The 16,833-nt window shown below is 38.9% G+C and overlaps 1 protein-coding gene across 2 annotated transcripts in view; it reads left to right on the top strand.

Annotated features, from left to right (window-relative positions):
- The window catches only part of PLPPR5 (phospholipid phosphatase related 5), a 51,958-nt gene extending 43,820 nt beyond the window's left edge, over nucleotides 1-8,138 (top strand). Inside the window, exon 6 of one of the 2 annotated variants that reach the window (XM_032804967.2) lies at nucleotides 7,484-8,138. In XM_032804967.2, coding sequence (XP_032660858.1) covers nucleotides 7,484-7,516 — 33 coding nt within the window. In that variant the 3' untranslated portion in view covers nucleotides 7,517-8,138. Of the gene's footprint in view, nucleotides 1-2,880; nucleotides 3,146-7,483 lie in introns of those variants that run through there. The other variant, XM_075067813.1, reaches the window with a different exon arrangement.
- The last annotated feature ends 8,695 nt before the right edge of the window (nucleotides 8,139-16,833 follow it).

Below are 16,833 nucleotides of genomic sequence, written 5' to 3'. Positions count from 1 at the left end.
AATGTACTTCTTTGTATTAAGCATAAAAAGTGCATTTTTAATCAATTCACATCACATGTCCAATATTTGAGAATGGGATTCCCACCCCCAAAACCAACCAAACAAACAAAGATTGCTGCATGAGATCCTAGTTTCTGTTTCATTTCCTTGGAAGAGAAAGCAGATATCTTTTCAGAATTATCTAACATGCCTTTATAACCACATGTGCCTAAGTCACTTGTGTTGAGTTTTTGTTATAAGGAGGTCACAGGCTCATTTGCTTTGACAAGCATTTCGTTAATGAATATATATCTTCAAAATAATCCATTCAATAAATTCTCTATAAGGTGTCAAAACAAAACAAGATGTTAGTTGGCCTAGAACAGACTGTGTTAGTAGAAGAAAACATCCCTTATTTTTGTGCTGTGCTCTCCTAGGCTAAAAGCCAGTGAGGCAGGGAAGGAGCCATCATAGGTCACACATTTTGATTCAGCACAGAGCTGACCTATTCATCAGAAATCCAGTCAGGCCACTGAAACCTTTCTCTCCTGCCTGCTCTGGGGTGAAGATTTCATGGAAGCTAGTGTTTTCTTCCTTGTTGTCCCTCTTCCATCTCATCCAATAATATCTGTCTGAGGCTTAATTCAGGCAAGATAGATGTGATGATGGTGGATTGGGTGAAACCACTGGATGAGTTTGCGAGCGTAATACCTTCATCCTGGCTGAGAGAATGTGTCCACCATTAGTGAGTGGTTTGGGACCCTGTAACTATCCAATTCTCCCTCTCCAACTCATATTCTGTCAGCTGAGATCAGTGGTGCATTCTCAGGTTGGGGGATAGCAGCAGGTGTTTTCCGCGAGAGTCCTCAGCACTGTAATTCATTTCCCTCCTGGCTCTGCCCAAGCCCAGGGTTTGCTGCAATGCCCACCTTGTCTTTCAGACTCTTAGGCATGTTAGGGGTCCGGAGGTAGAGAGACTGAAGACTGAAGGATGATTTAGGCAGTGGGAAAAGCATCTTTCTTTTTTCAGAAAATAAGTTAATTGGAAGATTTATAATTAGAAAATAAAGTCTTGTATTGAAATTTTTTAAATTTTCAGTGGTGTGATTTAAATTTTTGGAGAAACCTACAGTTCTGGATAGGATCCAGAGAAACAGTCAAATAGTAATTCATAATTAATAATTAATAATAATATAGTAGAGAGATGTGTAAAATTAATCTAATTTATGGCTAGATTAGTTCAAACCCCAATCTCTTGGTAGATGCTTTTATTATCGACTCATTTTTTGTTTTCTAGCTAACCTCTTATAATATGGTCTTCTCTGGAGACAAAGGCAAGCTTGAAAGCTGGCACGCACGATGCTTTTTCCTTCCCTTACCTGTTGATAAGCGTGTACAAAATTAGATTATCCTAAATCTAAATCCTGACTTTGCGTGTATTGGAATATTGGAGTCTCTCTTTTCCTTATCAGTTTACATGCTGCCGTAGTAGTACTTAAGATAACTTAATGACAGCAAATCACTACTGTGTGTGACTAGAACTCTGACAGGATCATGTTGCCATGGGCCAAGGCAGTGCTGGGGAGAAACATTTCAGTGATTCTGTTTCTCTTTAATAAAGAAAAAAAACTAAAATGGAGCCATTTTCTTGCTTAAAACTGACTTCATTTGTTGCCCCAGCGGAAGGAGAGTTTGTTCATCCATCCTAAAATTATATATTAATTTCTTCCCATAAATGAAGAAAATATACTGTCACTTCCTATGCCTAGAAACTCCCCGATGTTCTCTTACCAGGGTCAATACCTATATCTGTGATGCAGTATTCTTTGCGTAAGGCTAGCTGGCACCCACCACACTCCTGGGTGGCCAATGGAGGTGAGCACACAGATCCTTCTCCACTGCAACCACTTGTGCTAGGACCAATAGAGTTCCAGCCCATGCACTCTTGTGACCCTAGTGAATGCTTCCTGTTGGCATCACCATGGGCACCAAAAGGGGAACGGGAGAAAGGAGAGCCATATCTCTGCCACTCCCCACAGCTCCATGCCAGCTGGCAGAGATGGCCAGCTGCACAGGGGAGCTTATATTGCTCCCTTGTATGACTTAATAATGTTGTAGCTTCCTTGTGTGTGCACCTATTGGAGACATTGTACACTTACGTGGAATTTTTTTTAGCAAGCTGAATTGAGTCTAATGGCAAGGAATGGTTATTAATTAGCTAGCAAGTCTGTTTAATTGGGATGCTTGGAGGTGATTAAGCAGTGCTGAAAGAAAGATATCCCGTCTTTGTGATGCTCAGAAGTTGTGGGTGCGGTGTCTCCCCTCGAAGGATCATTGACACTGCTGGCTCAGCAATGCAAAAATGCTGTTTTAACCTTAAGGTTGAGTACGTTTATCCTTAGAATGCTAAGATGAAATGGTTTTATTATTATTTAATTGGGAGGTGTAAGTATTGAGATAGCCATATATGTAATGCGTATTTGAACGTGTGGACAGATCTGTTCCCACTAGCATGCCATCTAACCAGAATGCCTGGGTTTAAATTTCTTACGAGAAATTTTGCTGACCTTTTGTGATCATATGGCTATATCTTGATCACTCAGTATGTCAACAATATGTACAATAAACACAGGAGAGAGCGCATTCAAAAAAGGATAGAAAGCAGTTGAGCTCCAAATTTTACTGAAATCCAAGCATCTGAATATATGTTCCCATCAGACCTTTCCCACAGTTAAACATCTACTTCCAGGCAACTGTAGTGTATGTAAAATAGTTTTATTTCAAATGCAAATGACGTGATCACACATCTGAGTTTCAGTAAGCAGTACAATGAAATAGCAGTTGAACAAAAGAAATGTGAAAATATGTTTAATGTGATTTCTGTTAAAATACATATTGTAGGTATTACGGAATCCAGATATTGATAACAATCGAGAAGACCCTTTAGAACAAAACTCCTTCAAAGCACACCTTGTTAGGTTCTTCTCCTGGATCACACGAATGAACCATTTCGAACATCTTCACATAAGGCAATAAACATACATGTGCAGAAGCGCACTAGTGTGTTGGAGTGTGGCTTTAAGGCAAAGGCAGATGTAATGTATGCTGGCCTTCTGTGCAGGTTTAGAACTTTGCAAGAAGTAGCAGTTCACTGTGGGATTACTTGCTGTGTTCTCTAAAAATGCCTCTTTCCTGTAGAACCAGGAGATATTCTTTTGTGTTGGGACTATGGTGACCAGACAGCAAATGTGAAAAATCGAGATGGGGGTAATAGGAGCCTATGTAAGAAAAAGACCCCAAAATTGGGACTGTCCCTATAAAATCTGGTCACCCTAGTTGGGACTTAGATATGGGAGAGCTAACTTTCTGTGTCTACAGAATTTTTCTGAATTGCTCCTTTTTAATTGTTCTATTAATTTTAATTTAAACTCCACCATTCTAGGCAGTATAAGAACTTTTTTTTTAAAGTGTCTTTGAAAAGAAAAATTTTGTTGCATAAATGGCTATTTTTAAGTATTCACAGCTATAGTAAAGACTTTTTATGGAATAGAAAAGAGTATGTCCCACTCTAAAATGTGAAATCTGTGTAAAGGAAAATACAAAACATAAGTAAGAGGATGTGAAATTTTTCATGTACAACATGCACTTGATCAGTCTGTAGCAGGTTATAAATCAAAATGAAATACATAAAAACATGCTACAAAACGTGGGATTTTTTCCCCAGAAAACCTGCACTCAAGGTTTAACTTTTAGCATTTCACTTTTCATTGGTTTGAAGGAATAATTACAAAGCATGAAATGTTTAAAAACTTCTCTTCTTGTTTCCACAAACTTCACACGGTCAATTTAAAAGAAACTTCTGCAGTTTTACACATTGGTACACTGTTTTGTGTTAACAGAACCCAACTGTATCTTAATTCTTTTGAGCACTGAGTGGTATAACTATTTCCCATGGAGTTTGAGGATTTGAGCTCTCATGCATGTATTTTTGCTTGTCTGTTGCATCTGTGTGCGCCTTTCCTGGCATTGTTGCAAATTTCATACACTGAATTCTCTGTCATAATAAAGCTAAACTGAAGTAAAAGGACATGGTAAAGCAACTGAAGAGTCACTTATTCTAGAGTGCATCTGCCAAAATGCCACTGAGAAGCGGCAACGTCAGTAGGCGTCACCGCCGACAAGCAGCAGCATTTCAGCATTGACACTGCTTCTCGGTGGCATTTCGGTGGATGTTCATCTGCTGGACAGTACACAGGTGCACATAGATGCCCCAGCAGGCACCATGGCACCCGTGGGCACCGTGTTGGGGACCACTATTCTAGAAAGAGTCTATTTTTCTCTAAATACCATCTTTCCTCAGAATCTATGTATGAGAAGACTACATATGAAAGCACAAAGAGTGCCACACTTGCACGCATCAATAGCAGTCAGTCCTGGCGCAAGTAAGTCATTACTTTTTGATCCATTTAAAATGGCATCTTGCAAAATACATTGAAAATAACTGGGCAAGTTTTAAGGATGTTCACAAGATCCACCTCTCCATAACTGGAGGTGATCCTAAGTTAGCAGATCTTGCTGAGGATCTTGTGCAGGAATTCTTCTGCAGTAGGATAGCCTTTGCCCTAAGACCACACAGATGCACCCCTGTGTGTATGATCTAGGGGGTTGGTGACCAGCTGGTTTTTAGAGGTAGGAGGATGAAGCTACTGTCATTTGCATTCTCTTCTCCCTAAGTGGTAGGTATCCACTCCTAAAGTAATGCCACTTGAAACAGCATTGGACTCTGTGCATTCTCTCTCTCTCTCTTACACGCACACACACACCCCTCTCTCAGAAAGGGAGATTATGCATAGTAGCCATGCTACCAGAAGAGTAGCACAGGTGGATCAGTTATCTGCAGGACGGTGTGTTCCCTTTCCTGGGGATCCAAAGGATCTATGGTTTTGGAAGGCCATAACTCCTGCTTCCTCCATGCTCCCAAGGAAAAAGATGTCCATGAAACTCAGTGTTGACCACTAGTCTGGGTTCCACTAACCCCTCCATTGGATACTTTTGTGGAAGAGCACTGTATCTCTAGAGTGAAAATCTAGCCAACTTCAAAACAATGAGCTAAGCAGTTTCAGGTTTTACACCTTCTACACCAGAGTGCCCCTGCCAGCGTATGTTTAAAATGTTTCCTTTTCTCTGTTGCTATGTGAAAAATCCACATAAACAACAGTAGAAACTGAATATTAATATAAAGTATCATCAAGTATGCGAAGGGTAAAATGTTCAGAATGACCTAAATCCTGTTTTCTGAAAATGTCACCTAAAGAAAAAACAGAGTAAATATTTTTTGCTAATCTCTCTCAATTGGGCGTTTGTTATAACAATAGAAAACAATTTTTAGACAGCAATCAGATTAAGTTGACAGTATAATTTTTCAGGTCTAAACAGGTGTCAATATAAATACAGTGGGCCAAATTTTGTAATCCCCTGCAACTGCTTTGGGTTCAGTGGGGTGGCACAAGCATAAGTGAGAGCAGAACTGGCCCAGTAAGTAAATAGTTCCCTGAGCTTCATCTTAATATGTTGTTTTCCATTTAAGAAATCTAATTTTATTTCTCTTTTGTGACAGCAGTCCAGAAATCTCTGCCAAGTATTAACACTGTTAAACTCTGAAAACTTCTTCACATCAAGTTCTGTAGTAATCAAAATGATCATTAAAGTAATTTGCTAGCAGACGTTTGATCAGTTGTCATTTGCTTAAAGCATTTTTGTTATGTTTTTGAGTAAAATTAAAATAGCGGCTTTACAGAAATCCAAAGTCCCACCAATACAAAAGCTTTTCTTTTTTATTCCAGTATTTTTTTTAAATCATAATAGAAATCATGGGTTATTTCCCCTCCCCCCACCAAATAAAACATAGTTATGTCCCTTTGCTGTGCTGTGAGGCCAGGAACAAAGTCACCAGAATGACTGGGGTTAGAGGTAGAGGGACATAGGGTGTAATGGTAGGATGTTCCATCTCTCCACTTCCAATGGGTAACTACTGCATTGCCTTCCATAAAATGCCCCTATCCCCATAGGAGACTGGTCTAGAGGAAGAGCTAAGGAATCTGCACTTTAAGCAGCACCTTTCCTCTCCTGCACAGATCAAATTCCTTCTAAAAAGTAAGGAGGGTGCAATATGAATGAACCTTATGTGAGCTCAGAACCCTGTCATCTGAGTCACAAAACCAGCCCACAGCCTGAGAGCAACTGAGAGCACAGTTAGGAATGTTACTGGCAAAGGGTGATGATGCTGGAAGGGGCACTGAGGAGAGTCAGACTAAGTGACAGTAAGGTAAGGCGTGTACAGAGTCTTTCATATCCTTTACCCATTTTTCTTGCTTTGCACTGTCTCCACATTACTTGTGGTCCTACTGCTGGGGGATATGAGAAGGTGGCAAGAGAAAAGATGTGATCCTACAGCAGTACACCAAAATCTGCACTACTTCCGGTTTAAATTTTCCTCCATGCATTTTCACATGGGAGGAGATGCATAGGGCCCTATAGCAATAGGACTGTGTTTCATTTTGTCTATTTAAAACCTGTTTCACAATGGTGGTTTAAACAATTCCTTAGAAAAGAGATTGTATGTTGAAGACAATGGGAGATGAGAACAGTTGGTCCCACAGAGTAGACTTTCAGTGCCTTGCAGAATCCCACTAGGGACCAAATGCAAACACTTCAGCAGGTGTGTGAATGAGACTCAAGTGAGTAAAGTTACCCACCTGCATAAATGTTTGCATAAGCAGTCTCAGACTGGAGCATGACAATGGACAGCATAATTATTCTGGACACTACAGTTTTGTTTTTTTTTTACTGTGTAGTGTTTTAAGTAAAAAGTGAAGTAAAACCTGTTACATATATACACACACATTTTTAAAGAATACACTTTTTGAAGGAAGCGGCAGAAGAACATTGCAAATGATGCTGCAATGGTTCTGAAGAAGTAATTTTTAATATGTTCTATGAACTAGCAAATTCTAGCATTTCACTACTTCATTCCATGCCATCTGGCTCAAAGGGAGCAATTAAACTTAAAAAGAAATGCAACATTAAAATTGTATTAACGCTAAAACAGAATACTATCAGCTGTCAGGCAGCAGTTTGCATTCCCAGAAATTTAGCTTTTAATTATAAATAAGACAACAGTAAAATGACAACTAATTTAATTATTCAAATTGTTATTAAATGAAAAATGCATTAAAAGCTAAAATGTTGTAGAACTATACCACTGAATTACTTTGTTCACTGTACTTATGTATATCATTTTTGCACTATTTAAAAAAAGATTTGCTATGGGAAGGGTTGAACAGCATTGCAATTAGAAACATTTTAGTTACGTTGTACTACAAACCTCTCCAAGCCTAAGAATGTTTCAAAAGCCAAAAATGGGACTAATCTTTGTTATGATTATTATATATAGCTAACTGTGTGCTTTTGTTTGGTGGTTTTTTTTTCTTTTTTAAACTTACAGAACCACATCACGGCCTTTGCAGAAGTCACATGATGATGAAGCTGCCATGTATTCGCTACACTGGACATCATCTCTTTTCACAGTCCACTCATAATAACTGAAGCGTATTGAATATAAGAGAGTAAAAATTGTCTGATTTATAACTTGATTTTTACAACATTAAAACTACATCAGCATTTGAAAACTGCTTCTTAAATATTAAAAGTTCAATTTACTTTCCAACAAAAGCATTGCACCATTATTTATGTATTTATGGGGTAGGGGGTGGGAAGGAATCTGAACACTAGTCATGTTTGTATGACAATGCCCTCTCTAGCCTTTTTTTGGCTATTTATCATTTTAATTATTCATATATGTATTCAGCAGTACCTCATTTTCTGATTGATTTGGATTTTTAAAATCTGAGTTTTTAATTCAGCATGACATTGTTTCCATTTGAGCAGATTTCAGTGTATGACATTTTTTTAAAAATTATGTTCTGTACTAAAATGCTGTTTGCTCATTATATTATGCTGTATTTCACTTAAGATATCATTCATACCATATGTTACATGTAAGACTGGTGCTTCTGCTTTTGAAAAGAAAAATGCCAATTTTTACTGTAATAAGTATTGTATCATAATTAAAAGTTTATTTGGATATTTTCCTGACTTAAGTGTAGTCCAGTGGTTGATATGTAGTTCCTGAATGTCTTGGATGATGTACATTATAGCTAGGATAAAGGACATGACAGAATATAGAAATTCTGGCCATTGGTCTATATCCTTTTTTAGTAATGATTTCTCACTCTGACTTATGGGCTCCATTCCTAGTCCAAGGATATCTTAATTTTTTCTGTAACTAACATGAGAAGTACAGCTGTTGCAGATCACTGAAACTCCATGGAATCTATATTCTCCCTCTGAGTATGTATTATGCATCTCAGGGCACCCAGCTGGCATGCTGGAAGTGTATGTGTCAAGGTGAATGGGGGAGAAGGAGAAGGGGAAACTAGCTTAACAAGCAATTTACATATTTCTGTACCCTATGTTTTTGTTTCAGGGAATTTGTGGGAAATGTGGCTGCGTAAATGTAAGAGGTACATTTGGCCCAAAGGGCTCAAGATACTTAGGTACTGCTGAGTTCAGGGTTTTAATGATCTTTTGGCCCCTGTGTGCCTAAATCCCATTTGAAAATGAGATTTAGGGTCCTAAATCAGTTAGGTGTTACAATGCTGAGTGCAGCAGCTAAATACCTGTAAACATCTGGTCCCTTTAGGTAACATGACCAGAACTTATATAATCAAGCACAAGGGGGTCTGATTGACCTTGGGAGCATAACAGGGGACATATTTCTAATTTTCCAACAATTGCTGTAGTGTGTAAACGAGAACCTGACTTATCTTTAACTTCATGCATTCATATCTTCTTTTTCCACTTATTCATGTTCACGAGCATATCAAACCTACCCATTGGAAAGGCAATCCAGCTCTCCATTAATGCTGAAGTTGGCCAATATAGAGAATTTTATAGAGATGGAGAGCCCAAAAGGGTTTGCAGCTGTTTGATAGAGTGTATGCTTGACCTATCTCTGAAGACTTAGCTTTGGCAACTGCAGATATAATGCTACAGTTATTCACACATCAAGAATAGCAGTGTTGATCGATCTGTTGAGACAAGCAGAGCATGCCAAGCCTTACATTTTCCACACTTTTGGTGCCTATGCGCTAGCCAGTGGTGGAGGCTGCCCAACCTAAAACAAACAAAAAAAACCCCTGTGATGTCAAGTGTACATTATATGTTTAAACCTATACTTTCCCTTCACTTGGTCAATAAAGGGAATGTCCATTTAATCTCTACTTTAATAATCTAAACACTTCCTGGAGAACAGAGCAGGATCACATAGTGTGAATATTGTTTGAGTAGAACAGAGAACAGATCATACACTTACCCAGCTAAACTGAAAATCCAGAATAAAGATGCATGGAAGTGAAAAAAGCAAGAATAAAGCCCCTAAGCACCACAATGCTACTTACACTATTGACAGCAATGTTCATTAAAATATCAATTGTTTAAAAAAAGTAGTATTTTTCAAATGTGTGTACCACCCTGCTAAATACACTTACCTTCCTTCCTCTAGCTATTTAGGAGCCAACTTACTAAAAATTGTTCTATGTGCAGCTTAAGTGAAATCACTTTTTTTTTTCATGGTATTGATCCTGCAGCTTTTATATAATATTACCCAGGGACTCTTTTATGTTGAGCTTTTTTTTTTAGCATATTGTGTATATTCAACTTGTAACTGGGTCTCTCCCCCCCTCTCAGGAATCTATGCCAGTCAAGTATTTGGGTTAAATTGATCAGATGTTCTTGTTGTGAACTAACAGTGGATAAACAAAAAGCAACACACTCCTGTGTACAGGAGCAGTGCCAGGGTTTTTGGTGCCCTAGGCGGGGGTCCTTCCACGCTTCCGGTTGTTGGCAATTCTGCAGCGAGGGAGGGTACTTCCGCACTCCCGGTCTTCTGGGCAGTTCGGCAGCAGGTCCCAGAGTGAATGAAGGACCCGTCGCAGAATTGCCACCGATGACCCAGAGCGCGGACAGACCCCCTGCTATCGAATTGCCGCCAAGGGTGGCAAAATGCCACCTTCCCAAATCCTGGTGCCCTAGGTGACCGCTTGGGTTGCCTAAATGGAAGCACCAGCCCTGCTTGTATACTGCATTTTTAATTTTTTTTCATTTGTAGGTACAGTATTTTTTAGACAAGTGATCTGGGACAGTAGTCAGTTGATAGTCTACAAGTAAATAAGATGAGCAGAGTAATTTAAAAGTTGATGTTGACTGACTGTCTTCATTATTATAGGATGCACTAGAATTCCATGATGTATCTCCACAGAATTTAACTAGTCTTCATCTACTGCGTAGAGCAGAGGGGCTGGTCTTATTGCACTTTAGGTATCAGTCGGTAAACTTGCCCACCACTTACCAAGTCATTTATCTGTTTCTTTACCCTGAGGGCTTTTTTTTAGAATTTTAGAAGTAAACGGTACCATGCAGGACTGAGGGTTCCAGACTGAGTAGCTGTCATGACCCTCCTGGAAAATATATTAGCTAGGCCAGTGTTGTTCCCAGTAAAATATATTGGATGACTATAAAATGTCAATTATTTTCAAATGCAGCTGTTTTCATGAACTCTTGATGGGCCTGGTTTGATTATGATGCAGAACACTCCAGTGCAGCAACACCACTTGTATGTTTTAAAGAGATGCCTAAAATGCAGAAACCAGCTCTGATGCTATACTTAGATTAGATTTTTATCAGAAAATGTAAGCAAACATTGATTTCACCAAACACATACAAACCAATGGAAAAATATCTTGATCCATGATCAAAATTTACAGCTATGCAAAGGAAGAAAGACACTACTTGAGAACTTAGCGTTTGATTTAAGGATCATTATTTGTATGTTTTGATATGTGATGTTGACAATTTTGTGCTTTAGCAGTTATAAACCTTAACTTCTTGAAGCTCAACATCTGTCATTAAATAATTATTGTCTGGTGTCCCTCCCCCCATAATTTTCTCCAATTGTGAAAACTTATATAAATTAAAATCTAAACAATTCTTAAAAATAAACATCCATCAAATTTATATTAAAAAAATCAAATTCTTCCAAGCTTATATATGCTCTGCTGTGTCACTACATGATGAAATTCATAAGGCATACGGGGACACCAGCTGGGCTCATATCCATACCATTTTAGATGGCTTGATATGTATCCTGCAGTTTGTTTGTAATCATGAAATGCATAAGACGTATGCAGACAGCATCTGGACTTTCATCTATTCATCTTGTAAAAATGTTCATTTTTAACAATATATATTAAAAGGGAATAATGTTACGATTTTTCAGCTGTAATTTGCTTTGCTATTTGTTGCTTCTTCCTAATTCTACGGCTTTCCGGGATCCTTGCAAGTGCAGCAATGTGCTTGTCAGTCTGTTGTCACATTCTGCTAGCAGGAAGCTTTTTGCAGCCTAGCAAATATTTAATTTTGGTATTGCTGTAGCTTGTCAGCAGAAAGTCGGGGCAATACATTTTATGGACAGATAATGCCCACCTCCTTTAGCATAATAAAGAGAAATGAGAGAGTGCTGACCTATATGACGTGGGAGGCAACAGAGAAGATGGAGGAAATGGAAAATCAGACTTACTTCTTAAAGATGCAGATGATGGATTTATTTAGGCACATGATAAACACTTACACCAGCACCCAACCCTGGTGGGAGGAGCCCAAGTTGGCTCACCATTACAGCTGCAGTCTGCTTCATTCCCTGGCTCTCTTCGGTGGAAAAACAACAAAAAGAGATGCTACTGTGTACTGTATTTTTAGGAAATAAAATAATTTATCATTTTTTTTCAGGCCAGTGACTCCTTTTCTTTTGCCTTTAGCACCAAACTTCTCATGATCACCTCATCATTAATCTCTCATATATAGCAACATCCAGATTCCAGTACACAGGATACATAGTTCACTACACACTATTGCCTTATCAGAGCTTGGGCCAAGCACCTACATGGAAGCCCTAGAAGCACTCCAGTATGTCCAGCATACCACTTTTGAAACCAGTCTCTTAGCTGATGTCCACTAGTCCTGACTACCTGGCCCCAGCGGTAGCTGAAATCATCAATGCTTTCAAAGAAAGAGAGCTCCCAGACACCTTAAAGAATGCAATAGTTCTGACAGGGTCTTGTATTGGCAATCAGTACAAGTCCTTTTTATTAGAAGGTTATGTAACTGTCTTTCTGACAACCCTCCCACAGCAAACCTGGAGATGACAGGGTGTTTTATTTTCAATACATACATTTCAGGTATTTCACATTTTACTTGGGGGAAAAAAGACAAACAATGTGTTTGATCTATAATTCCTTGTCAGCTTGTCAGAAATACATGCCATTGGGAATGGACACTGTAGACTACGAGTATTATTTATTTATGTACTCCAAAACCAGAGGTAACTTTCCTATCCAGGAATCTGGCATTAGTAAGATTGCTGTCAGTTATGCACACTGAAATAACAGGTAAATACTCAACATTTTAATTTTATAACTTCTGAAGCAGTGCTGAAAGCTAAAATCTGCATAATTTTACTATTAATTATTATTAATTATTACTACAGTCTGTTCATGAAGACCATGGGCTCCTCATATGAAGAGATGAAAAACATTATCTTAAGTAAAGCTCATTTTGAGGGATGTCCCTCATTTTAGTCCAAGTTACCTACATTCCCACAGAATCTGGGGACCTCTTTCTTACACTGTACAGTATTTTGAATAAAGAAGATGAGGTTAAGAGTTATTTATACTAGCAGGTGGAATCCCACATCATTTTAAGTCTCCTCAATGAGGATTTTTTTTGTATTTCCTTCATTTTAGGTCTGTGTCACTCATTGTGTCTCACGTTTGGGCCTTGGCTGGATGCAGACTCCATATGTGCTGCTATAGTCAAGCACAGCTGAAATCCTATTAGAATGCGCTCTCTACGTGACCCACTAGAAAGGAAAGCAGTATGATCACCAGAGAAACTCAAGTTGAACTCACTTACTTGTTATGGTCAATGGGTGAAATTGAGCCCCGTGCACAGGATTGAAAAAGTCCCAAAAGCTACACTAAAACTTGAACGTAAAGTGTACCCACTCTAACCCAGTGTGGTTCTTTGTCCCTTCTAGTGACCAGGCCATGGATAGAAGCTGAAGAATCTGCTACTGTCTCCAAGCAGCAGATGCTCATGCTTTTAGAGCCAAAGTTCAATTCCAACCATGGACTTCATTACAAGGGGTACTCTATGTGGGGATGTGAACTGCTATGTACTTGTAATAATGTTGCTGCCCAGAATGTTTGCAAGCATTGAACCATGGACCTCAGGATAAAAAAATCATGAGCCTCAACAACTTAAGCTAAAAGGCCCATCTCCATGAGCTTTGAGACTCAAAAACCTCTCTGGACAAGCCAGTCCAGGAAACAAAGCATGGGAAGTGTTCTTTACCCCTTCACGGAACTCAAGAACCACAGGTCACCCAAATGAAATGAATAAGCAGCAGGTTTAAAACAAACATAAGGAAATACTTCTTCACACAATGCACAGTCAACCTGTGGAACTCATTGCCTGGGGATGTTGTAAAGGCCAAAAGCATAACTGGGTTCAAAAAAGAATTACATACATTCACAGACGATAAGTCCATCAATGGCTATTGGACAAGATGGTCAGGGATACAACCTCATGCTCTGATTGTCTCTTAACCAGTGATTGCCAGATGCTGGGACTGGACGATGTGGGATGGATAACTTGATAAATTGCCCTGTTGTCTTTGTTCCCTTTCAAGCATCTAGCACTGACCAGTGGTGGAAGATGGGATACTGGGCTAGATGGACCCAGTATGGTTGTTCTTATGGGGTTACGTAAGACAAAGTTTCAGTGGTCCATAAGGTTCTATGCTGGCCATCGGAACTGTGGTGAATTTCACCTAATTGTTCACCCTACCAATACTGTAGTTTCAGTATACACAACATTTTAGAGGAATATACATACCAATAAAAAAGGAAACACTAACAGAACGTTCATCTTCTTCACTTCCCTTTTAATATAATCAACACCTTTGAAGTGTGCTTTGGGTTCATGGTTCCCCACCTGCACCCTTTGTTTCTGACAGCCGCATGACTTTCTCATCAGATATTACATATTGCTATGTCACGTTATGTAATAACCAGCAAATGTACTTGGGGCTCAGATCTTTGCCAACAACAAAATGCATTTTCAAAATATTCATGCTCTAAACAAATATGGAAGCAGAAAATTATGAAGACATTTCTTTTCATTTTTTTAGAGGGGTAGAACAAAAGAAGATGGTGGCACTCGAAAGAAGCAATAAGAAGTTAAGCACATTTTTATAATAAATTCCAATTGGATAATCAAGGCAGAAAGCCTAATATAAATGAAGTTTTAGAGAATATCGTATACACCAGTCAACAGGGAAGAATTTTCTATACAACTGATAAGGTTAAAATATCATAAAAGTACCCTAAACAGATCCTAGATTTTTGCATCTGACATTTGTGTTACAGGCACAAATATGGACTGAGTTTGTGCAAAAGACAGTGACAAAGAAGACAAAGTCAAAGTTGTGTAAGGCTGGGGGCTTTTACCTTTATGGAGTATGGCAAAAAAGGAAACTGGTCAAGACAACAGTTCAGAGTGGATTTTATGACTTGATTTTGATTTCACCCAGGTTTTACGCTGCTGTAACTCCATTCACTTCAATGGAATCAGTCCAGATTTAAGTGGGCGGTTTCTTTAATGATTCAGATCTGGTCTATGTTACAGACCTCTTTATCTACATGTGATATTTGCAGCTCATACCATATCAAATAGCCAAGCGTTATAGTTGTAGGGTGGTTTTGCAATGATCATGGGTGGAACAACCAAGGGAGAGGCCAAAGACTCGGTATATCGACCAGATATCAGCAGACCTTAGAGAGCCCTCTTTGCATGACAGCCATGCATACAATGGCTATAAAAGTCACTGATCCAAAATAGAGAAGTGCCAAGAAAGAAGAAGACCATATCAAACAGCCATTGCATAAGCAGGATTCCCACTTGCGAGTGTAACTAAAGATTTACTAGACTGTCAGAAACATAGAGTAGAATTAGTTACAACAGCTGTGTGCTCTGTTTTTGAGAAATCCACTTTTTGCTACAGTGTGCCACCTCCACATTGACCAAACCTGGAGATTTTAGCTAAGCCTCAAACATGGACCGCCATCTAAACATACGATTCCTTAGCAATACCCCAGCTCTAACCAGAATCTGATTTATACAAGCACACACCTGCATTCGCAGTGGCTGTTAGTACTGCTTCACAAATGCATTAGTTATAGCCCATTTGGGAAGTCATGAGACAGTTGAGGTACACACTGCCATGAGCCAGCCTATGATCCAGTGCTGGATGAGGTGACAACTATCCCACATCTTTCCCTTTTAGTTAAATAAAACGATGGCAGACGTTTTAAATATGCCCTTCCACGGTGTTGCAGACCATTGATTATGGTCCTAGGCCTCAGAGATGATTTTTATATGCATGTTGCTATGATAGTGTTGTCTCTTCTGATAGACATTATTGTGATGAGAGGTTAGAACTGATACAATATGTCAGTGCAATCAGTGGTTATTGCTACCGCATGGGAGTGTTCTTTCACTTAGTAAGTGGACAGTAGAATTATCATGTAAACACAGAAATTATGCTTTCTAGAAACTTCAAGACATCCTGGTATAGTCCATTTACAGTACAGTGAGAGTATGCTCTTGTGCCTCTCATTTTTGAATCTTGGAGTAGCAGATGGATGCAATTTCCATTCACTCTCTGCAACGGATGCTTTTTTCTTTCATATGTCTGGTCCTTATTCTTGATTACTTTTCAAACTTACCCATTCTTCCATATTGGCCTTTTATTGCTCTTTATTACACAAAGAGCCTTGGAGCGTACATTAATCTAGCTTTAAAAATTTTTCCATTTCCTTTCGGTGCCATTCCTCTTCAGTGCTTCATTCCACTCAGTTTACACTTTACATCCTACTTCAGTTAGCGTTACTTACATGTATTGTCTTCTCCCCTTTTCCTTAACATCTTGGCATTTGTCTTAGAATACATCATAAACAGCTACTTAACTTTCTCACCACATTTCTATGTATTCCCTATAGGGAAATTTAGGTAATACTGAAAATACCTCAACTTTCCAACACTTTTGCACTTTCTGTTACACAGCAAAATCCATATAGCCATCACCTTTATTTTCCTTCAAATTCTTCCTTAGCACAGGTAAATCCAGCCTGCTGATCATGGCTAGAGAGGTGACAAGATGTGACAGTCTTTCTTCTGCTTCTTTCCCTTGCCTGTTCCCATTCCTTATTCCTCTCCTGCTATGCCATTCTCTCACCCTCCTTTCATCCTAATGAAAAAAGTAAGTAAAACGGCACCATTTCATAACCATATTTATTTGCTTGCATGCTATATCCCTGTCTGCAACTCTTCTTCTGTTTGTTTCTTTTAAATTGTAAGCTCTGTGGGGCAGGGACTGTCTATAGTCATGTTTGTACAATGTCTAACACATTGGAGCTCTCATCCTACTTGAGACCTTTGGATACCATAATAATGTACCTTTATCTACCTAAGCCAAATTTGGTATCCCACCCCTGTGCAGTATATTTGGCCACAATTCAGGAGCTGATGCTAACATTGCTTGAGCTGCAGCACACAATCTATAAATATGAAAGCAATAAGATTGGATGCATAAGCATTTTTTAAAAGCTCATCAACAAT

The sequence above is a fragment of the Chelonoidis abingdonii genome, chromosome 7 (genome assembly GCF_003597395.2).
Source record: "Chelonoidis abingdonii isolate Lonesome George chromosome 7, CheloAbing_2.0, whole genome shotgun sequence".
Classification (NCBI taxonomy): Eukaryota; Metazoa; Chordata; order Testudines; family Testudinidae; genus Chelonoidis; species Chelonoidis abingdonii.
The sequence above is the reverse complement of the archived record's forward strand: the minus strand, read 5'-3'. Positions and strand labels throughout refer to the sequence as shown.